Raw genomic sequence first — 23,821 nt, 5'->3', positions numbered from 1 at the left:
TAAATGTTATTTGTTTGTTCAAGATGGTCATATTCTACCTATCTGTAAGTGAAATGCAAGCAAAGGGTAAACAAATGTCATAAAATAATTAAATTTTACTGCAGCGTTGTCTTACGTTTTCCAAAGCTGTGGTCCTGTGCACATTTATCTGGGGGTAAACCCCACTGAACAGGAAATGGGACTTACTTCTGAGTAAACATGCATAGGTTTGCACCGTCTCCAAGCCTGCATTAGCAAATGGCCTTTAGGTTTCTTTCTGAAAAACAACTGAGAGGTGTGTTCTTTTACCTTCTCCAGTTCATGTCAAGTGCTTGGGCACACAGCTGAAAGAACCTAGATCCTTAACGGCCACAATCCCCATCTCATCAGACGAAATCATGCTCAAAAACTCCCTAGCCAAAAGTTCTTAACAGGTGAAGGGCCTTTAGGCCAGTTCAGATATCACTTGTACAACTGATGCTAGGGGTTACCTGATCCTGAAAGGTAGCAGTCTGGCACCTGCACATGGCTCACCACTGCATCCAATTAATTTCTGTGTCTTATCATGCATTATGTCAAGATGCTTCCATTCAACCGCTTTAAACTGTCTGCCGGTCAGTTTCATTGGATGAGGCGCCAAGTTCCAGAACTGTAGAAGAGGAAAATGTCCACCTAGATATCCTGCACACGCCACTCACGCCTTAACGTTTGTTTTGCCTCACTAAGAAAGATAACCCTCCTCTAACCCGCTGACCATTTCAAGTGACAGTCCTAAACATACTTACGAGGCAGAATGCCCCACTGAAAAACCATGTGACCTTTCTATAGGATTCAGCTACTCATTGCTCTTTTCAGTCGGGTTGACAAAATTGCTCACAGTGGCTGTGCTAAACATATTTAGATAAAATGACAATACGACGCTAACAGTTTTATTTCCAAATCCCTTCCTAACAATTGCCTGAATCTTTATTTATTTATTTATTTATTTATTTATACATACTACTGCAGCAGCAAACTGGGGAGGCAAAAGCAGTGCACCTTCCACCAAGACATCAAGATCTCTTTCCTGAAATTGTCGCCCCTCACCTCCAAGGAATCCACCCTCTGTTCTCTTGCCCAGTCAACCAAGTTGGAGGGGGGAGGAATCCTTCTGCACATACAGGAAAATACACCAGTGCTCCATCTTCTACCTCACAATTTTAGACCGTATATACGGATTAAAGACACCTAATCAAAAGTACCTTCCTTGTGGGGGATTTTGTGAAAACACTGACTAGGGTCTCACTACACCTAGGGGGCTGTGGCTCAGGGATGCTTCGCAAGGTTCAATCCGTGGCGTCTCCAGAGGGGACTGGGAGCCTGGGAATGTCCCCTTCCTGAATGGACCACCGCTCTGACAGCTGCCCATACCCTGGATGAAAACAAACAGACCCGCCCCCCTGTTAACAAACGCGGCTTGAAAAGCCAGGTACTTACTCCGGAGGGGGGGGAGGGCCCGGGGCTACTCGTCGAAACAGCCAGCCCCTCTCGGGGTGGGGCAGAGTCCTTCGCTCCCTCCCGGGGAAGAGGGCCAAGGGCCGGGGCTCCTGTGATGGAAGATGCGTCCTTCCTTGCAAAAGCCGGTGCTCACCCTTTTGCAGCCCAGCTGAGGCCACTGCTGCAAGCAAGCGGCCGGCCGGCCGGGCGCGCCGTCTCCACCGCCGCCCTCTTCTCCCCAAAGGGAAAGGCGGCTCTCCCCCCCCCCCCTGGGGGGGCCTGAGTCGCTCAGCGACTCGCCGCCGCGTTCCTCTCATGCATTGCCCGCCTACAGCTCCGCTCCTCCCACAGACCCGCCACCAGGCCCTGCTGGTGCAGCAGCAGCGCGAGCCGGGGAAAGCGCCTCCCCTCAGCAGGCGACGCAGATGCGCAGCCCGGGCTGCAGCTGCGTCGCCTTCTTTGCTTGCTGCTCCCCCCGCTCTGATATATAGATATAGATATATTATTGCCTCCGCAGCTGCAAACAGCAGTAGGACCGTGTATTCTCCTCAGCTTCCGCTGCCCGGTCCTGCTGCTCCTGCAGCAGCAGCAGCCTCCGCAGCCTCTTCCTCCATGTTTGCGCGCCGCCTCGGAGGTGGCGCCGTCGCGGCGCGCAAGCTGCGCTGCCTTCCCTAAGCAGGCGGGCAACAGAGGAGGCGGGGGGAAAGGGGGAAAGGAGGTGGGGAGAGGCGTGAGGGCCCGGGGTGAAGGAAGAGCACCTCCTGGGCACGACGCTGACTCAGCCCCCCCCCCGAGGGGGCGGCCGAGGGAGGATGCAAAGGAAGCCTCGCCCGCCACGGCGAACAGGCCAATTGCATGTGAGTCTTACACGTATGGTGAGCCGCGCAAGAAGCAATCTTCTGTACGCGGTGAATGGTAGAAGGGAATCTCGTATGAAACTTCAGAATGATTAAAATCTATGCAGGCTTCAGCAGTCAAAACGGCCGTAACAACAAAGCTAGTCACGCTTCAGGGACAGCGTGGTTGAAAAGGAATGTTTTTAGCAGAAAATATATTGCATTTTCTGGGTAATTAAGTGAGCTTTGGGTAAGGAGTGCTTATGCACAGGGCAGTCCTGTGCATGGCTACTCAAAAGTAGGTCCCATTGAGTTCAATGAGACTTCCAGGTAAATGGATGTAGGACCTACCGCAGAACAAATACAGATAAAGGGCATTTGTGCGTTTCTCCTGTGAAGCGCCACACCTAACAGCAAACTCTAGTATGCAAAAGTACATCCCCCGAGAATTATTTTAAGGTGCCAAAATACTTTTGGTTAGGTTGCAAGACTAGGTGAGACACTGGCCTAATCCAGCAACCAGGTTCTTAAGGAGATCTGTTGTGATAGCAGAGCATCAGTGCCTAGGAGCAGTCTACCTCTGAATACAAGATGATCGGAAACAACAGCTAGAAAGTGCTGTTGCACTCATGTCCTGCTTGTGGGCTACGCCTCCATTATGGGCTGAGTGCCATCTATTTGGCCCCGGTCCCTTGCCCCAGAGGACTTCAGTGGGCCCTGCAGCCTACTAGGCAGAGATGGAAGGGAGAGGGCACTTTGGGAGCCCCTTGGGGCTATGAAGTGCAACGTAAATATTCCAAAGAAATGAATAAATAAAACTGAGGTTCATATGGGTAGCTCAGAGACCCTCCTAGCATAGGCCAACAGGAAGTGGAAGCTGCTGTTTGCCTGCTGTCTCTCCTACCAATTTTCCATGACAGGTTCTGTGGGAGAACAGAGCATCTTAGAATCAGGGGGCTGGTCAAGTCAAAGAGGTAGGCCACTGCCACCCACAATCAAAAAGAGATCCCTTCCTTGTTCTCCTTAGCTTTTCCAAATGGGCCATGTCCTCCTGCCAGGTGGTCCAGCCCCAAATCTAAGCTCTGCCTCAGAGACTCTCCTCTAACTTCTCTGCCTTTGCTGACTCCTTGTCTTCTCCCTGCAAAGCTGTCCTCAGGTCAGGGGCATCTTACCCATAGAGGCTAGTGGTGCGGGGCGCCGGGGTGCCAAGTTCTGGAGGGCACCAGGGAAAAGGTGGACGCTGGACACGGCACCTCCCGGCATCAGCTCGCTGCCCTCACCCGCCTCCGCCATGCCACACCGAAGCAGTGCCACGCCTGGAGCCTCCGTCTGCCATGGCCACCGCGGCACGAAGCAGCCAGCTGAGCCGGGAGGCGCCGTGTCCAACCTCTGCCTCATCCCCGCCATAAGAGCCGCCCTCCAGCTACTGCCCGCCTCCTCCAGCCCCACCGGCAGTGCCGTCCTCCCTAAAAAACCCTGGGAGAAGGGGGGTGGCGCTGGAGGGAGCTTTGTACCATGGCACTGGATATGCTTAAGACAGCCCTGCCTCAGATAAAACAGTCAATCATCAGGAGCAGAGTAGGGTTCCTCACATTTGGGGCGGGCCTCACTGAGGAGGCCCCCAAACAGCAAATTCAGATGCTCCTCTAAGTCCTGTTTTCATCCAAGTGGGTCCATGGAGAGCTGTGGATATGACTAAAGGTAAAGGGACCCCTGACCATTAGGTCCAGTTGTGACCGACACTGGGGTTGCGGCGCTCATCTCGCTTTATTGGCCGAGGGAGCTGGCGTACAGCTTCCGGGTCATGTGGCCAGCATGACTAAGCCGCTTTTGGCAAACCAGAGCAGTGCATGGAAACGCCGTTTACCTTCCTGCTGAAGCGATACCTATTTATCTACTTGCACTGTGTTGCTTTCAAACTGCTAGGTTGGCAGGAGCAGGCACCGAGCAACGGGAGCTCACCCCGTCGCAGGGATTCGAACCGCTGACCTTCTGATCAGCAAGTCCTAGGCTCTGTGGTTTAACCCACAGTGCCACCCGCGTCCCTTTGTAGATATGGCTAGGTGTGTGTTAATCTGGGCCCTGCTAGGCCTACATATCCATTGCACTCAGCAATTGTTTTATGTTTTATGTACGCGGTAGAGCAGCCATGATAGATTAAAATGGATGTCACTACGCCCTGCCTGTCTCTGTCCCTTTGTGCACATTATTCTTCTTGTTGTTGTTGCTTTAGGTAATGGAGACATTTTGCCAGTTCTTCACTCCAGCCAGGCAAAAGCACATGAGGAGGGTACATAGCAGTGCCAGCGAGGGGTTTGGCCTGGGGAGAGCCTGAGGGCCTGATAGCAAGACCTGGAGGGCCATATTCACACAGTGCTCTATTGAATGGCAGATATACCAAGCAATCAAAATTGGATGCAACCCTGCTTGATTTGGGGCTATTGTTTTGGTGTTTTTCTGAGGTACACGTTTGCATGATTGAGATCAAGAAGGGCAGACATACTGTACTAGAAGCTAAGCCCTTGAACCGTCAGCCATGGCCTTTGGGAGTCTGGTGTGTGGTCTGAAAGGCTGGCAGCCTCCACCTATTCTCATTTTGCTTCATTCTAAGTTGGGCTAAACGTAATTGTTTAACAGACAGAAAATTTCATTTTTTTTTACTAAAGCTGACATCTGAGATATGCCAACATCTGTGCAATTGCATTAGGTTCTCTGCATGCATGCACATATCATTTTAGCTCTCCATATGCAGTCAAGTGGAAGTTCCCGGCCTCTTCAAATCTTCCTAGCTGGAAGGTTTGGCCACTGGCCTGGATGGAAGACAGAAGACAAAGAACAATTTGTGACAGTTTTTCTCACTATCACCACCACTCTTTGGTAGTATCGCTTTGTGGCTGTAAGTGGTTCCCGAAAGATTATCTAGCCATACACTTTAGTGTTTACTTGTTAATGCAATTAATTAAGCAAATTTCTTGAATCCTAAATCAGGACATATATGCCTTTTGACTTTTGTTACTGTGTGGACTTTGTGCACAGGGTTATTTTTTGTAACTAGGCAATACTCGGGTTCACCCATAGGTGGACGTTACGCAGAACTTGCATCATGTGTATGTGCATATTTTCTGAACTTGTTTATGTGTATATTGCATATTTTCTGTTTGGTTAATGTCAGAAATCCCAGCTCTGATGTTCTGTTGATTCCAAACTAGTACAACAAACTGATAAATATCCAGTGAAAGATCTGGCCAAGGTAAATTAATTGCACTAAAATCATTGATTTAAACCTATTTGCTTTCCTTAGCCCAGATCAGACTTGATTAACTTAGAGGAATGGAAGATAATCTTCTGTTGACAGAAGGCACCAAGATCCAACAGACACTCCCTGCTGGGTGGATGGAAGGGAGGTGATTTTTGCTGATTGCCCCTTGCCACTGGGCTGCTTTGAAGGTTCCCCCAGTTCTCCCTGGCAGATCTGTAGGGGGCACAGAGTGCTGAAGCCAGACAGGAGGGGGGAAATCAGTAAAAATCACCTTCCTTCCTTCTCTTTTGTGCAAGGAGAATTCTGCTGAGTACAAGTGCAGATCTAGCAACCCATTGCAAAAGAAATCAAACGCAATCACTGAAGTACTAGCCCAGGGCACATCGAAAGCTCAGTTACAAGTTAAAACAAGCAAGCAAAAACCCAGACAAACCACATTTCCTTTTTCTACACTTTCCATTTTGAAGTGCAATATTGAAAGTAAGCATTCCAAGTCTGCATCTCAAATAGCTTGTAGATATTTTAATTGTTTTATCATTTGAATGCTTGCCGCACAGGCTCCTTTGGAAGGAAGGACAGGATATAAATTAAATAATAATAACAAATGAAGCCAAACTCTCATGGAAAACCTATGTTCTGAATCATGTTCCACTGGATTAAATCTCCAGCAATAAATTGGATATGTTCAAGGACACTGTGGCCAATTTCTTGCCATCTTCATCTGTCAGCCTATCTATTTCCCACTGTTCCAAGTAATAACTAGCCTCTGTTTCTGCTCAGTGCCTTGCTGCTAGCCTGGAATTGAAAACTTCATTACCAAGGCAGGCTATTTTCAGGCAATTCTTCTGGTTGCTGCTTTTATACAACCCAATGCACATTACATATTTTTGCCTAGGCAGTAAGGTTTAATTAAAGTATATGAATTGACATAATAGAAATGATAGGAAATTTAGTAACTTGTTTACAAGTAAACCACTTGATATTTTAAATGTATCTAAGTAGTGTAATACAACACACACACACAAAACAAAAATACAACCTAAAGCCAAGCTTTTAAGAGTAATATAAGCATATAAAAACAAATAAATTCAACATATCAAACAAGGTCAAATATTTTGAGTCAGTGAAAGCCTGGGGGAAAAGATAATTTTTTACAAGATGTCTGAAGCAACATGATGGTTGCTGCTTCATGTAAAGGTAAAGGGTAAAGGGACCCCTGACCGTTAGGTCCAGTTGCAGACGACTCTGGGGTTGCGGTGCTCATCTCGCTTTACTGGCTGAGGGAGCTTCCGGGTCATGTGGCCAGCATGACTCAGCTGCTTCTGGTGAACCAGAGCAGCGCATGGAAACGCCGTTTACCTTCCTGCCGGAGCGGTATCTATTTATCTACTTGCACTTTTTCATGCTTGGGTTGGCAGGAGCAGGGACTGAGCAACAGGAGATCACCCCATTGCAGGGATTCGAACCGCCAACCTTCTGATTGGCAAGCCCTAGGCTCTGTGGTTTAGACCACAGCACCACCCGCGTCCCATATGTATGGTAAAGCAAATGTAACCATGACATTACTGATAGTAACTCCAGCATATCCTTTCTTGGAAGCATTTTACACAGTAGAAACCTAGGCTTGCTCACTCAAAACAGGGAACCACAACCAGTCTCAGGTAATTCCACCTTTATAATGCATAGGTTTTCCAATGTTTATTTGCTCTGTGACAAGCAGCTGGTAGAGACTGCTGCATCATATATCTGTTGAACATCCATATCCCAGTGAGAATGAAATCTCTTGCTAGGTGGCAGGAGCCTCTGTTCATGTCAGTGGAAAAGAGGGGCAGAGCAATGGGGCAGGGAGGGGTCAGCAAAGGGGACTATGTCACAGTGTACATTATAGCTTACACCATGCCCTGACCGCTTGAGATGGACCAGGGTTCTCGTGTCATGGGCTGACCTCACTTCACTTCCACTTTACATTTCTTAAGTGTACACAGATAAAATTGAACAACCTGACCCTATGTACAGTTTCTACTATGCTCCTAGTCCTTACAGGTGAGATAGGAATGCACCGTTAGGTATAAATCTAAAAATATATATCATGTGGCCCATAGTATTTTCTTTCATAACATTTTTGTCCACTCTTCTTCCAAGGTGCTCGGCTCCCTGCAATTTTATCTTTACAACTGGTCTGTGAAGAAGGTTAACCTGATGAGCAAAGACTTGAGCCTAAGTCTTCTCAATAGAACTTCAATTCTTTAACCACCACACCACTTGGGCCAACAAGTTGAGACCTGAGTCAGACAATCAGAGACTCTGATGGTCAATGGACCATCTAGGATTGGGAGCACAGCCTGTTCTGGATGAGGTTGTACTCCCTCTGAAGGAGCAGGTCTGAGGCTTGGAAGTATGCCTGGTGCCAGCATTGCTCCCTGATGTTCCCTTGGCTGCTGGAGTCAGTAGTGCTTTTGCATCATTTGTCTCCCTTCTCATAGGAAAGAGAGATTGGCTGCAGAAGCACATGCCTACTATGCATAGCTGTTAACCTTCCCCTTTTTTTGCGGGAAATTCCCTTATTCCAGCACCGTTTCCTGCTGCTTCCCGCTGCTATCCTGGAATCTTAGATATCCTGTAGACTGTCTCCAGGACAGGTGAGGCTGCTGATCCCTTATTTTCAAATCTGAAAGTTGACAGCTATGCTACTATGCACCTTGACTTCTGGATAAGCTTCATTTGCTGCCTCACCTTTCTCTAGCCCCAAAACCATTGCGAATCACATGACTGGAAAACTCTGTGATGCATATGCTAACCTTTTTGCTGAATTGTCTTGAGGATCGGCCTTTGCTTCTGCCTCCATTTCAAAATGGTTCCTATGTCTAATCAGATACTGTAATCAGAGTTGAGGTAGCAGGGAGGAAAGTTTATATGAAGTCTACCAAGGGTGATAATGGTTGCCCCTTTTTCTATTCCATCTAATCTCTTCACTTTTGCAAGTTGCATGTGGCTGAGGGCAACAGAATTACCAACCTGATTTCCAGCATCATGTTCTCCACAGGGAAAGTACAGGAAGTGCAAGACCTCCTCAAGGCATTATTTCATTTGCAGAGCAAATGCAGCTCATTAAAACTGATGTGGTGCTGGTGAGGCCATTGACAATACTGAACTCTCAGCACACACCTTTGAAATGGAATAAGTGAGGAAAAGAACCTATTCTGATTAAAGGAAACAGTTTAAATGTCTTATCTGTTTAAATTGTGGTTTTATAAATTCCAAGAACCATAAGCTAATTTTTAATGGATGTTCAGCAAGATCAAAAACAAAAGCGTCAGTTTCAAAGCAGTATTTTGCATCCACAAAATGCCCCAGGAATGATTCCTCTTGAGTGTATGCACATTAAATTATGTCTGAAATGAGGCACCCTATCAGGGGTTTCAAAATGATCACGATTTTCCTCTAGAATCAGGTCCCACAAAGTATGAAAGCAGAAGTAAAGTGGGTTGCTACATCCGGTTGTTAATAAAATCCAGATAGGCAGATAGCAAAAGGCAAGGCACCCACAGAGGACCTTCGTTATGTAGTTTGCATCACATACTGAAGACACATCTCATTACTCTGACCTTAGACACTTAAGATATAGATATTTTAGGACCCACTCTGTTATTTTGATGCCTGGGACCAGATGTAATCAGATCAGCTTACACAGCACCTTCAGGTAGCAAAGGCTGCTGTAGAGAAGAACTGTGTTCTACGAGTTCCATTCAAGTGGTCTATATGGAAAGGTTAATCTGTATTTGAATGACGAAACTGACTTATTCCCCCCCACCCAAATAATGGAGATTAAGGGCAGCAGCACTGGATTTTCCAAGCAAGCTAACAAGACCCTGGCATAAGGCCTATGATTTACATAATATGTGTGGTGGTCTATTTCTTCTCCACTACAAATTTTTCAGTTTAAGGACCCTTTTCAGCATCTTTCCCTTAGGGCTTTTGGTTTTCATAATACAACGCTTTTTTTTTAATGATAATGCTGGTGATGAAGAAAACAAAAAGTTCAGGTGGTCTGCCAAGACCTCCAGAAATTTTCATGTGGTGGTCTACCAAAAGATAAAATAAATTTGAGAACTACTACTGTAGAATTATTCTATATTCCATGACCCTAGAGCACGTAATCACATTACAATTGATGTCACTGATCCAACATCACCAAGTGGACTTCATGGCTGAATGGAGATTTGAACCTGATCTCCCAGATTGTAATCCAGCACTCTAAGTACTACACCACGGTGACTCTCTTACACAGCACTTTGATTCATCTTGTGTCTAGCAAAAAAAAGGGGGGTAGGACTTTAACAGATCATAAACTGCTACAATTATATATTCAGTTTCTCCCTCATAATCCTCATCGGTATCTTGCAAGATGCCAGCACAACTTGTATGTACATTGTGCATTCTGTTCTTCGGCAATCTAAATAGTGACCTGTGATTCACTCTGATCTTCTGGTAGATCCTGACCTGCTAGTTGGTAATCCCTGGATTTAAACCATAAAAGCATTATGTAAAATTGCCTTTCCATTCATTGATAGCTTGTTTGATCTACAACCAATATGGAATTATTGCATTTAGGTAACTCAGTTGTACCAAGTTGACATATGCCAGCTTAGGTAATGTCCAGCATATTAAAAAATGTTATGGTATCAATACAGGCACCACTTATTGAGGGCTCGATCACTCAGTGTCCCAATTTACGTAAGAAGGAATGGTTTATTGGTACAACCTTGACTGAAGAAAGATTTAGGTATATTTTGTATATTATTTATTTAAAAGATGTCTAGTCCACCTTTCAGCAGGACTCTGAGTGGTTTATAACAACAAGATGAAATACAAAGTAAAATATAATAACAAGTTAAGAAAGAAAACTAGATGAAAACAATACATGAAAATGCTTGGGAGACCCAAAAGTATTTGCCTGGTACTGAAATTAAAACAGTGTTGGTGCCAGGTAGACCTCTCTAGGGAGGGAATTTCACATAAAGAACATTCTCTCACTGATCACCACCCACCATAACCTCTGTTCCTGGTCAGGTTGGTGTAGGATCAAGCATTCCTTCCGGGAAGTGGATCCTAAGCTGTACAGCCGAGTTTGAGGAATTTTTGACCTGCCAGATATTGATGATCTACAACTCCCATCTGCCCTAGCAAGCATGGCCAATGGCCATGGATTATTACGGAAAATGTAGCTCAACAACAGCTGGAGAACCAATGGGTCCCCACTCCTGCTGCATAAAATGGATGAACAGATTTTTCAAGTAAGTTTCTTACTGTATCTGAGATTATACTGTAAATTCTACAGTATTGGTGTAGAAAACAGAAGTGTTGCTTAAAGTATCGGGTACAGTGTAGAGGGTGTGGAAGAAGCGAGGTTGAATTGTACAAAAATCACACACCTTCCCATTCATCTCTGAACCGCCTCTTTTGAATAATTTAAAATGATTTGCTTCCTGTTGTTTTATATATTTTAAAAAATAAAATAAGTTTTAAAAAGTGACTTCAACAATCAATAATTATGTACCAGCTTTGAATGATCACTGGTGGCATTTTTGTTATCCGGCACACATTTTACTGTTAATATTCTTTATTGAATTTCAATTGAGTACTGATATTACACAGAGACTGGTTTTTATGTCCAGCGCATTTTATTTAAAGTAGAGATGTGTCTGAAAGGGCTGCATATTGATTTATAGCACTGGCGTGTTGCATATTGCAACGCTTTCGAGTATAAAGGACTTTTAAAAATTCTGCATGGCAGAATTTATGGGACTTTGCAATAGAATGGTGAATATATATACAACTGTTACCTTGCTTTCTTTAGGGACATTTTCCTTCCGCCTTTAGTCGTCCATCCCCAAGATCTTTCAGAAACGTTCGTTCTGTATATTCTTCTTCTCGGAAACTTGGCTAATGCGTAGTTGAAATCGTTGTGCGCCAAGCGCCGAGCAGGGAGCAATTACTTCCTGAATGAAAGCGCAGCGTGGCGCTTAATGAGACAAACGAGGAGCCTGCGAGGTGCTGATTGGCTCTTCTTCCGAGGGGAAGTTTGTTACAAATAAAGATGCTTCTCGAGTTCGGGAGAGTCAGACAAAGGCCGGGCAGCAACGCGGCTGCCTCGTGGGCTTGGACTGAAGATGCAGAAACTGTGTCAGAGAAAGCCCAGCCTGTCTCGGCCGCTGAAAATGAAACGGCACGCGCCTCCCTTCCCCTTGATCTTCGTTATCTACTGCGTTTGCACCGCACGATTCACCTCAGGTAGGAGCCGCGTTCCCCACATTGCGCATTATTTCAGATACTGAAGACTTTTTATACAGCGTCCTTCATTATGTCTATGGATGGACGATCTGGAAAGTTTACAGCAGGACTGGGGGGGAAAGGAAGAAATGCTTCGCAGGTTTCCTGTCCGTCTAACGAGAGGTTTCTTGGTTGTAAGCCAAGCTTACTTCTAAGAGGAAACTTGCCCAGGAATCTTGTGCATGAGCGAGTCAGAATCTACTGCTGTAGCAAGTAAACAAAAAAAAAGGGGGGCTTCCTTTAACTTTTACTAATCTGGCTCAGTCTTTAAGAAATGAGCAATAGCTTCCCCACGCGCACAACTCAACGAGGGTTTTTGCGTGAAGTGGAAGAATCCTCGCCTGTGGAGGGGAGAGCATTTGGGAAGTTTTCGTAATCTAGTAGTAATCTAAGAGTAAAAAGGCTACGAGCTTTTGCCACAGTGGATTAGGGTTTCCACCGGGGTCTTTCTCCTGAAAGAGGAGGAAAGTTGTAAATGGAAGAGCGGCCAATCACTTAAATAGGAGAAGCAGAAGTAGAGCCTGCAAAATTCCTCTCTAGAATGAAGCTCAACGTGGTCAAGGGGGTTTGTTTTTAATAGTACAGTTAAAAGGATCCGGAGACGGTTCAGAAGCTGCAGCACCTGCGATGCTCTCCAAGGTGCTGAAACGAGGATGACCGTCTCGTCTCTTTATAAAACGTGTTGTATTTAGCACAAAGCCTGAGAAAACGTAGGTATCGGGACACAGATTTAAAACAAAACTTAAGCGTGTGTGAATTGTGAGAAGGGTGGTAATAAATAGATGTTAAGTTGGTGTGTGTGTGTCTGTTTTCTCTGTGAGGAAACTATGTCCAGTTTCATCATCATCTATTTATCCCACTCTGATCTACGGACTATTTAAAAAAAAACTAATCAAAAGAGGCTAATTATCACTATACTGTATAATACGTTTTTTTAAATGTGCACATACACACTCAAAGAGTCAACCGAAGACAGTACTACAATTCTCTTAAGTGCCTTCTGTTGGACTTGCCCTGTCTTTCTTTAGATCTTTATGCAATTAAGGTCTGTTAATTAAACCCATGCTGTAGTGTATCTAATGCTTTCTTACTGTTTCACTTTAACAGGATTTCCACAGCCCTTTGATGACTATCTAAGCGAATCAGACATTCCTAAAAGCAAGGTATGCAAACTTTTAAATAAATTTCCATGCCTGTGCTTGGAACACTTATCCCAAAAGTGTGTGAGATCCCATGGGAACAGTGAATTCTACTGCTATTATAGAGGGAAGACAGCCTGGTATATGCCTGATGCATGTAACAAAAGCAATTGGTTGCTGCATCCCCATGTTCACTGTAGGAACAAAATCTGTTAATCTAGTGTATATATAAGCTAAAGAAAATCTTCAAGAATGTTGCCAGTATAATAAACTTCCCGAAATATTTGAGGTGAATTTGGGAGAGTCAAAATGGCTTCAGGATTGCTCTCCTGTACTGTTTCAGACACTATACAGTGGTACCTCGGGTTACATACACTTCAGGTTACATACGCTTCAGGTTACAGACTCCACTAACCCAGAAATAGTACCTTGGGTTAAGAACTTTGCTTCAGGATGAGAACAGAAATTGCGCAGCAGCAGCGCAGCAGCAGCGGGAGGCCCCATTGGCTAAAGTGGTGCTTCAGGTTAAGAACAGTTTCAGGTTAAGAACGGACCTCCGGAATGAATTAAGTACTAAACCCGAGGTACCACTGTATATATATTTTTCTTCAAAAATGTTGCCAATATAATAAACTTTCCAATTTCTCTACCCCACTCCCTCCACTTCTGATTTAGAGGCTAGCATGGTGTTTCTGTCAGTAGATGGAACTGTCTGATCAACCCCATGTAAAAATAAGTTGTAATAAATTTTTAGTGCCATAAATTAGGGGTTTTCGAAGTTTCTATCCCCGGGGCAGACATGAAAGGGTTCAAGGCCCACCAGTCACAAAATGGAGGTGTTGTGAGCAGTGGATGGAAGCAGAGTTTGACATAAACACGACTGACATAATTTTATTCTGATACCTTATCACTCTTTGCCACAGCAATCTCTTTGTGGTGGCAGGGAGTTTCATAGTTCACCATTACTCAAACTAAATAAAGACTCTGGACTGTGATCCTGTCAGCACATTGTGTCTCTGCTCAAACATTCGCACTGGCCACTGATTTGTTACCAGGCCAAATTCAAAGTGTTGTTATTAGTCTATAAAAGCTTCATTAGCTTGGAACCAGTTTACTTGAAAAAACCCCACCTTATCCTTTATGGGCCCACTAGACCACCTTGATCTGTTAGAAGTTGCACTTTTAATGTTTTGTTTGACTCTCGCGGCAGCATTCTAAATTAAATAAAAATTAATTTTACGGCCACAATCAGACATGGTGATTTTATATCAAAACAACTGCAAAATATGTAATGCTTGACTAACTATGTTTGAAAATAATGTATATTAGAATAATTTTTTAAATTGATGTTTGTATAATTACCTCTATTTTTTATTATTTGCTTCAAACACATCAATATTTAGTTTAAGCTCTTTTTGTCTTCTAGATCTGCCGTTCTGTTATGGATCTTTGTAACTCCATGTTTAATGGCATGCAGATAGATGAGGTATGATCCGATTCTTTCTTTTCTCTGAAAACTCTGTTACAGTATTTATGTAGTTACGTAATCATCAATCCTCATGTAATCTAATATGCTTCTCCTCACTAGGAAAATAATCAGGAAATATATAAAAGAGTAAGTATTTACCTTTCTTTATAATATGCATAATACCTGTTTTTCTTTAAATAATGCAACATACTAAAATAGCTCTTTCTGTGCAGTTTTTATTTCACTACTCCAGAGCTCAAGATCCAACATATCCACTTAAAACCGGGGTTAGTATTTTAACATAAGCATATTTTATATTTTATACATTACAACATACAAAATACTATAGAACAATATATAAAATCACTCAAGTGCCTTGAGTGTGTTTATTAGCAATGCAAACCTATGCATGTCTGCTTGGAATTAAGACCCATTGAAACCAATGGCACTTATTACAAAGGACTCGTGCATAGGATTGCAACTCAAGTTCACAAAGGGCGGGCTGAACCTTAAGCCAGGCAAATAACGTCAAATAAGATTTATCTCACATCTGGACCATACAGTTAAAGCACTCTCATACCTCTTCAACAGTCCAGGCTTTCCCCAAAGAATCATGGGAACTGTAGCTGTGTGAGGGGTGTCTTTACAACTCTCAGGACTCTTACAGTTCCCAGTAATCTTTGAGGGAAGTCATGATGGTCAAAGTGGTATAAGTGCTTTAAATGTACAGTGAGGAAGTTACCAGGATCTGAAAAAATCTTGCAACTAGATTCATAAGAGCCCAGTAGGGTTTTAGACAGCCACCAACGGCACACACTCCCTTCAGTGTAACATGGGAACCATCTATCAAAGAGGGATGAAAATCCATTAGCCTAATACAACCCTCTCTTTTGAACAGTTAGTGAATGACTTTACCCACAAAAAGCCTTAGCAACGACTTTATGAATTATTATTATTATTATTAGCATATCTGTGTGTATACATATATAATTAGTAATGGTTATTCACTTCATTAAAACAATGGCAAGAAGTGTCCTGAACCACATTATGACCCAATGCATGTTTGCCCTGAACAGACCCCACTTAGTTCCATGGAGCTTTATGCCTAGCAAGTGCATTTAGGATTACAGCATGAGGGATCTGCTCCTAATTACCCAGCACCTCTGCACTGCTCTACAATCCTGGCAAAGCCCCCAAGAGATGGTTTTCTGGCTGCATCTGAAACTTCTTGATAAACTTATTTTGGGACTTCATATTTTGAATAAGCCAGTTCCTTATAAAGTCATCTATGTTGAGATGATGTTACTGGTAGATTAGGAATGTCGCTCTGCCAGTGAACCATATAGCTGTCATCTAGGCTTTACACATTTATTTTTCTAATTTTTGTCTTTGCATAAAATTGGTGTTCATGATCTCTCTTTGTTACAGTCTTTCCCTGTGCATCCTTTAATGAGCCTTGCTCCAAAGCTCTCGGAGAGGAGAATGAAAAGATTCCTTGATCCTGTATGCACTCGCTTCATCCATAGTATTTTGTGGCACAAACACTTCATTTTGACTTTTTCCTTTTCTTTTAAAAAGCCATTGTACTGGTGGTGAAATTGCGTGCATTTGTCTACTCTCATTTCCTCCTTATCTCCCTTTCTTTTTCTTAAAACATTCTATCATCCCCCCCCAATGAATTTCCTTATTGTACCCCATTTTTAAAGTTTATTCAAAGTAAGTCACAACCATCATTGTCGATGTGACTATTCCTGTTAGTTAATTCTTCTAGTGTTTGTGAACTGCTAGGCACATACACTATCCCTACCCAAAGGATGGTCAAAATCTCCAGTATCACTCCTGTATTGGTGCTGAATGCTGAAGCAACTTTGCAAAGGGCTTTTACATGCAGGAACATACTGCACTGTAATATCCTTAACTGGTAGAATAATTCATTCCCATTGCAGTCAATTGCAACCTTTTGTTGACTGACATCTGTAGGAGACTGGGTGTAGCAGATACAAAAAAACCCCAAAAACTCTGTAGCAATGTAAACTACCAGCTGCATCATTTGACTAGTTTAACATTCAGTGAAAATGTAGAGAATGGTACTAGGAACAATTTTACAGAATAAATAATAGCACTTTCAAAAATAAGTACTAAGATCTAACTTTCCATTTGAGCTTTGGTGTTGTGCTCAAGAGCATGATCACGCCATTTCCATTTAAGAGACAGAAGCATGCGCTATACCCGTTGCTTGGCCAAAGAAAAACCTCAGATGAATTCAAGGTGTTTAGCATTCTCTTTCTGTTTCCAACATTGCCTGTGGTTTTGTGTTTCGAATGCTTTAGCCTAATGTCATGTACTGGAGCAGTCTGCTAGCTTCTGCTGAAACGCATCAACCTATCAGCATTAGGAGATGATGAAATTAACATGCACTATCACCTTGCAGGAATCTCAGCTTGCAGCAGAATTCGGGAAGAAGGTAGGCTTAAAATGCTGGCATTATTGTGCATATGTGTTACAAACAGCTCCCAATGCTCAGTTAGTTTGTTTTGCCACCCTGTGAGCTGTCTGGGTCAGCATATCAAAGAGACAGAAGGCAAGGAATGGCAGGGGTGATGCCAGCAACACAGTAAATGTTTAAATGCTCTGCCCTTTGCTTCTCCTACCTTGTGAGTGAGCACAGGGTAGACTCTTTATACATTCAAAGCAAACATAGCTATGATGGTTCATAAGAAAAATAGGAAGGGGGGGAATCACCCCAAACCAGGCAAAGATTTGCTCAATTTGGGGCAATTTTGTCCTCCCTTAGCAGCCCTCGGAATGCCATCTAAAATTGTTCAGGGGGCATCTCTAACCTTCTTAATATGCTTAATGGGGGCCACAGTGTCATCTCTGTCTTCCTCTTCTCCTTGTTCCTATTTCTCTGTTGGTGGTTGCTATACTAAGGCTGCAGTCCTAACTTATCCACCACCACCCAGCTGGTGGGGCTTTTTTGGAATGGCAGGGCCACCAATGCATCTGAAGCCCTGCTGTTCAGAAAGTCTGTGGTGGAAGAAGGAGTGCCAACTTGATTAAATTATTGGGGGGGGGTAAACCCTGCCCCACATAATCGACCACGTGATGCGGTGCAGGGCAAGATTTGAATGGCAACGCCCATCAACTTTGGGGAGCCTGGCCCCCTCAACTGTTTTATTGGGGGGGGAGGGACCTTGGCCTCCTAGGAGTTGGCTCCTATGTGCGGAAAGCAGAGGAAAGGATGATGCGCCCAGATCCATGCTCCTGGCTAGTGCACCAACTGGACCTGACCCTGTCACACAACAGCAGTGAGATCAGAGCTCAGGATCCAATGGATCATGGACCAGCCTCTTCCTTGCCCCAGAACACCTCGTTGTGGTGTTTTCCTGGCTACCACCCATCCAGACATTCAGCAGGTGGAAGCGGGAGGTTAGAGCCAAGGGAATGATTCTTGTGTCACTTCCCTTGGTAATGGGTGGCAGGAGCCAGCTTAGTCAGGAGAGCTGGGTGGAGGGATAAGTCTACTCATTCCAACTACCCTCCCCAGTCTAGTTTAAATGGGGGGGGGAGTTGGATTGCTTTGACCAGCTGCCTTCCTATGCATATTTACCGAGGAGCGATCCCCATTTTGAGTAGACATGCATAAGATTGCACTTGATCCCCCTATATTGCTGGGAGGAAAGTTTTGGCTCTGCTGGCTGCAGGATCTCATTGGGCCCCACTACACTGCAGTATTTCAGAACTCCTGACCTATGTCAAAGTGCACAATAGGTTTAGAAACATTTTGCCAAGTCTGCTTTATTTCTTTCCTTTTACAGGACAGCTTGGATACCTTGGGCCGACCCTTTTTTCTCTTCAGGGTATCTAATTTTATTTGTTCATTATCAGAAAAATAAAATTGAACCATACATAGTTTCCCCTCTTGGTATAAAAAAATGAAAACAGCATTTATAAGGCCTCCCGCCCAAAACACACACCATTATATCAGAGCTTTCCAAACTGTGTGTTGCAGCACGTTAGTGTGTCGGCTGCAGTGTGTAGGTGTGTTGTGCGAACGCTGTCCGCCTTCCTCCCGGGGATGGAAAGGGGTTAGTTTAACCTTCAGTTTGCTAGTAAAACTGAATTCTGTGTCATGAAATGATGCACGTCTGAAAAGTGTGTCACCAACATGAAAAGTTTGGAATGCTCTGCATTATGTGATACTAGCATGTGTTAAAATCTACAGTTCACCCTACATTGTGGTCTCACTGTAAATTGCATCAGGCTTCCTTACCACAATACAATATATTTAGTGGTGCTATCAAGGCAGCAATTGGGGCAGGAGTCCAGTGGCCCACTCAACAGAATGAGCTGCAGCTGTCCCTCACTCCACAAATGCAACAGGACTGGGGAATAATACGTATTGACTATAAACAGAGTCATTCCCCATTGTAAGATCATTCGGTCCAAAATCTAAAACTACCGTATTTTTCGCTCTATAAGACGCACCAGACCACAAGACGCACCTAGTTTTTGGAGGAGGAAAACAAGAAAAAATATATTCTGAATCTCAGAAGCCAGAACAGCAAGAGGGATCGCTACGCAGTGAAAGCAGCAATCCCTCTTGCTGTTCTGGCTTCTGGGATAGCTGCGCAGCCTGTATTCGCTCCATAAGACGCACACAGATTTCCCCATACGGTACTTAAGTGTATCACTGCATCTGTTTCTTATCCTAAATATCTAGAGAATTTAACTAATTAAAAAGCCAGAGGAGCTACACAAATACATTATTGTAATTGTTTTTTAGAATGTTTCAATTGTTTTAGAATGTTGTTGCTTCTGTGCAAGGACTTTCACTTGTACAGCAGGGCTTCTCTTCCTCTCCTCCCCTTACATCCCCTCAAATTGGCTTGTAAGGTTTCTGACGAACCCACAAAACAGCACACAGCAGAAGGAAATTGTTCTGCCTGGAAAGCTGGAGTGCTTGCACAAATGGGACCTTCATAAGAATACAAATGCTTAATTCCACCCCAAATGTCTGGCAAAGAATTGCCCCCACCCACCCTTGCCATGGCTTCAGTGCAACTTATATGCTGCTTATATGGAGGAGTGCAAGCAGTAGAGGGCATCTGCTCACAGACCAGCATATATGAATGGGAGGCATGGAACGATAAGCACATGCCTGCATGCTGACAAAACATTCTGACAGCCAATCGGAATGCAGCGCAGTTGTTCTAGTCAGCAAAGTGATGCTCTTTTGCAAACTCTCACCTTTGAATGACCTTGAGCTGGAGAAGCACCTGGTGTGCCGACAAAGTCAACTCTGCACCTCTTATTTTCTGCTGTTCACTTTGTGGCAAAGCTGGAGATTATGCTTCTCAATGTTATTTCATGAGTAACACTGCAGTGTGTTTAATTTATTTTTCTTTACGTGTTAAATTTTCAGCCAAGGAATGGAAGGACAGTGGATAATGGAGGTGAATAGGCCAGTCAAAAGGTCGTGTATTTATTTATTTATTTACAACATTCATATTTGTTTGTGGCGGTAATGATGATATCTCAATGGGGTGCATGTATCCTCTCCTATAATAATGAGCATGGAATGACATGGATATAGCTGGGGGGGGGAGAATATTTTTATAAGCATGTTGACACCAGTGAAATAGTTCACATGTATAGTACTACTTCACATGTTGTTGTTTAGTCGTTTAGTCGTGTCTGACTCTTCGTGACCCCATGGACCAGAGCACGCCAGGCACTTCTGTCTTCCACTGCCTCCCACAGTTTGGTCAAACTCATGCTGGTAGCTTCGAGAACACTGTCCAACCATCTCGTCCTCTGTCATCCCCTTCTCCTTATGCCCTCCATCTTTCCCAACATCAGGGTCTTTTCCAGGGAGTCTTTTCTTCTGTATCTAACTGTATCAGCTGCTTCAGGTTCACCTGAAGGCAAAGTCTGTATTGTTCTGAGAAGGGGGGAAATGATGCCATTCAAAATGAGTTTTAAGCTTCGAGTTTCAAGATTCAAAACGAACTGGACAAGCTGAAACAAGAGGCCAAAACCAACAAACTATAGCCAACCCTGCCAACCCCTCCAATTTTCTATATACCTCACCTAAACCTCCATCCCCTCACAGAACTTTCAAGCCAGCTGGATAGCTTAGTTGGTTACAGTGTGGTGCTGATTATGCCAAGGTCGCAGGTTCGATTCCCATATGAAACAGCTGCATCTTTCAGCATTGCAGGGGGTTGGACTAGATGATTCTCCAGGTCCCTTCCAACTCTACAATTCGATTATTCTAAGCCCCACATCCTTGCAGCTCCTCTGTGTTCTCCATCCCTGTTTTATTCAAACCTCTGCAGTTGTGTAAACCCGACCTTCTCTTTTGCTCCTGTCCAGATTTCTCCATGCAAATGCAGAAATGTGTTGTTGTTGTTTAGTCGATAATCGTGTCTGATTCTTCGTGACCCCATGGACCAGAGCACGCCAGGCACTTCTGCCTTCCACTGCCTCCTGCAGTTTGGTCAAACTCATGCTGGTAGCTTCGAGAACACTGTCCAACCATCTCATCCTCTGTCATCCCCTTCTCCTTATGCCCTCCATCTTTCCCAACATCAGGGTCTTTTCCAGGGAGTCTTTTCTTCTCATGAGGTGGCCAAAGTATTGGAGCCTCAGCTTCAGGATCTGTCCTTCCAGTGAGCACTCAGGGCTGATTTCCTTAAGAATGGATAGGTTTGATCTTCTTGCAGTTGATGGGACTCTCAAGAGTCTCCTCCAGAACCATAATTCAAAAGCATCAATTCTTCGGCGATCAGCCTTCTTTATGGTCCAGCTCTCACTTCCATACATCACTACTGGGAAAACCATAGCTTTTACTATATGGACCTTTGTTGGCAAGGTGATGTCTCTGCTTTTTAAGATGCTGTCTAGATTTGTCATTGCTTTTCTCCCAAGAAGCAGGCGTCTTTTAATTTCGTGGCTGCTGTCACCATCTGCAGTGATCATGGAGCCCAAGAAAGTAAAATCTCTCACTGCCTCCATTTCTTCCCCTTCTATTTGCCAGGAGGTGATGGGACCAGTGGCCATGATCTTCATTTTTTTGATGTTGAGCTTCAGACCATATTTTGCGCTCTCCTCTTTCACCCTCAATAAAAGGTTATTTAATTCCTCCTCACTTTCTGCCATCAAGGTTGTGTCATCTGCATATCTTAGGTTGTTGATATTTCTTCCAGCAATCTTAATTCCAGCTAGGGATTCATCCAGCCCAGCCTTTCGCATGATGAATTCTGCATATAAGTTAAATAAGCAGGGAGACAATATACTACTTCACATACTCAGGCACAGTTGCTCCCCAATACATGGTCTATGTCACTGGCATTAGCAGTGCCACTAGGGGCAGGTGATGCTGGGTTTCATCCCCTTCTTCAGTCATGTGATCACCATCATCAAAAGTTGACTGGAGCTGCACATGGGTCTCGTGCTACGTGATCTGGAACACCATTGCAGCTACAGCACACAGATTTATGCTCACAGCACCCCTGCAGAGCACATCTGTCAGGAGAGGGAGTCAGGAACAGGTTGGCAATAGATCAGCGAAGTTTATTCTTTATTCAAAGGAACATGGTTGGCTCAGGAGACCAGGCCTAGTGAGCACAGCAACTCGTCCCAGTAGATCTTGCCTCTATGAGGCAGTTGTGGGGACTGAAGGTCCTCACCGTCCCACAGTTCCCTAAGTCTTCTCCTCCCCTGGGTCATTCCCAAGCCATCTGAGACTATATCGCCACAACTGTCTTTACTCTACTCTCTTCACGCTTCTTTTGGTTCTGGGAGACCAGGAGGAAGGGGAACTGGTCACAGCAGGAAGGGAAGACACCTTGGTTTCTTCACTAACCGTACTCATCTCTTCCTCTTGGCCCTCTCTCATCTCCAGTCTCTGCTTCTGTACTGTTCTCTACCACAGACTCCCCCTGCTCACTAAGCCCTGTTACTGTCTCAGCTTCCAACACTTTTTCCCAGTGTGCTCATCTTACCACCACCAGTCCCCTAGCTCTTAGCCTTCTTCCCTTGGGGGTTCTCTAGTTGGTGCCTCCCACTATTCCTCTGCATCCAGCCAGTCCATGACACCATTTCACAATCCATTACCTTTTGCATGAATCAAGACATCTTTGTAGAAACAGAATAGAACTTGTGTCCAAATGGCTGGGAAGAGTTGGGATTAAAGGACTGTTTTTGTCATGAAGGTGTTTGGACAGATAACTTTGTTTTTTAAATGGTTTCAATATCTGAGATTGCTAATAAGATCCCTGCTGTGTTTTAAAATAATTTGGTGTTACTGCCAACTAGCAGTTTCCAGGTAGGAACAAGAAAGGAGCTCTAGCTTTTAGAAGCAGACTCATTATGCCATAAACTGCTATGCATGCCAACTTCCTCATAAGGAGTGCACTGACTGGAACTTCTACGCATCTGTGCTCTGCCTAGCAATGTGATGCATCTCCTGTTTGTAATTTTCTGCCAATGACCAAGAAAAACAACAATCTTTTTTCTACCAAAAAGCTTATTGCTAACTACATGTTTTAGCCTTTTTGAATCCAAGTGAATATTTTTTTTATTTTAACTACCAGCCAGTTCAGCTGAAGTACTGGAACTCATAGCTGCTACATACAGATCATATTATTTTGTTGTACTTAAAGCTTTCAGAATTGACACAACTGCCCTAAAAATGAAGGGTCCAATCCAGTAGAATCATAGAATTGTAGAGTTGGAAGGGACCACAAGTGTCATCTAGCCCCAAGACCCTGCAATCTTTTGCCCAATGTGGGGCTAAAACCCACAACCCCGAGATTAAGAGTTCTGCTCTACCAACTGAGCTATCCCAGTACCAAGCCTTTCTGGATCAGACCAAAGGCTTGACTAGTCCAGCATTCTCTATTCACAGTAGCCAACCAGATGTCCATGGCATGCCTGCAAGGAGGCTGGACTGCAACAGTGTTCTTGCAACTTGCATTGTCCAGCAACTGGCATCTAGAGGCATACTGCAGTAGTTATGTGCAGCCTTCTTGCAAGAGCATCTTTGCATGGAGGACATCATCTCCATTAGGGGACGGAGAGGGAAGGCTTCAACAGTTGATTGGTGAATGCCTTAAGTACTTAGATTCCTTCAAAGACTAACTGCAGTATTTTTCTTTCAGACTTCAAGGAAAGAGAAAACCCAAGGGTCACTTGACTTCCTCGCTCTATCACTTTAAACTCTGAAAATAAACATTTGGACTACTAGTCCGCTGTTCAGAGACATGCTCTTGAAGCCTGTGAAGTTATATGTAATAAATTTGCAGCCATAAATTATACCTGTATGGTT

General features: G+C 44.1%; 2 protein-coding genes across 6 annotated transcripts in view; one reads left to right on the top strand and one right to left on the bottom strand.

The window, feature by feature from the left end:
* The window catches only part of CHST10 (carbohydrate sulfotransferase 10), a 17,872-nt gene extending 15,673 nt beyond the window's left edge, over nucleotides 1–2,199 (bottom strand). Inside the window, exon 1 of one of the 4 annotated variants that reach the window (XM_081198583.1) lies at nucleotides 1,965–2,199. The gene's annotated coding sequence lies outside the window, so the exon portion shown is untranslated. Of the gene's footprint in view, nucleotides 1–115; nucleotides 268–1,451; nucleotides 1,741–1,964 lie in introns of those variants that run through there. The other 3 variants (XM_081198586.1, XM_081198585.1, XM_081198584.1) reach the window with 3 other exon arrangements.
* On the top strand, nucleotides 2,183–23,821 carry NMS (neuromedin S). Of its 2 annotated transcripts, XM_081198683.1 has the most exons (12): nucleotides 2,183–2,312; nucleotides 10,621–10,844; nucleotides 11,408–11,841; nucleotides 12,988–13,043; nucleotides 14,446–14,505; nucleotides 14,608–14,634; nucleotides 14,721–14,774; nucleotides 15,916–15,990; nucleotides 16,919–16,951; nucleotides 18,306–18,347; nucleotides 19,913–19,963; nucleotides 23,655–23,821. In XM_081198683.1, exons 3-11 carry the CDS (start codon nucleotides 11,721–11,723, stop codon nucleotides 19,949–19,951), a joined length of 507 nt encoding a protein of 168 aa, XP_081054809.1. In that variant the 5' UTR covers nucleotides 2,183–2,312; nucleotides 10,621–10,844; nucleotides 11,408–11,720; the 3' UTR covers nucleotides 19,952–19,963; nucleotides 23,655–23,821. The 2 variants fall into 2 exon arrangements, with proteins under 2 accessions (XP_081054809.1, XP_081054808.1); XM_081198682.1 differs by lacking the exons at nucleotides 10,621–10,844; nucleotides 18,306–18,347; nucleotides 19,913–19,963; nucleotides 23,655–23,821 and having other exon boundaries at nucleotides 2,251–2,312; nucleotides 15,916–18,191.

Source organism: Podarcis bocagei, assembly GCF_964188305.1.
Source record: "Podarcis bocagei genome assembly, chromosome: 6".
Classification (NCBI taxonomy): Eukaryota; Metazoa; Chordata; class Lepidosauria; order Squamata; family Lacertidae; genus Podarcis; species Podarcis bocagei.
This window is presented reverse-complemented; position numbering and strand designations above follow the sequence as displayed.

Coding starts and splice junctions, on each gene's coding strand:
- NMS (XM_081198683.1), top strand. CDS start 11,721: ATGCAGAAACTGTGTCAGAGAAAGCCCAGCCTGTCTCGGCCGCTGAAA. Junction 11,842..12,987: donor CACCGCACGATTCACCTCAG/GTAGGAGCCGCG, acceptor TCACTTTAACAG/GATTTCCACAGCCCTTTGAT. Junction 13,044..14,445: donor CAGACATTCCTAAAAGCAAG/GTATGCAAACTT, acceptor TTTGTCTTCTAG/ATCTGCCGTTCTGTTATGGA.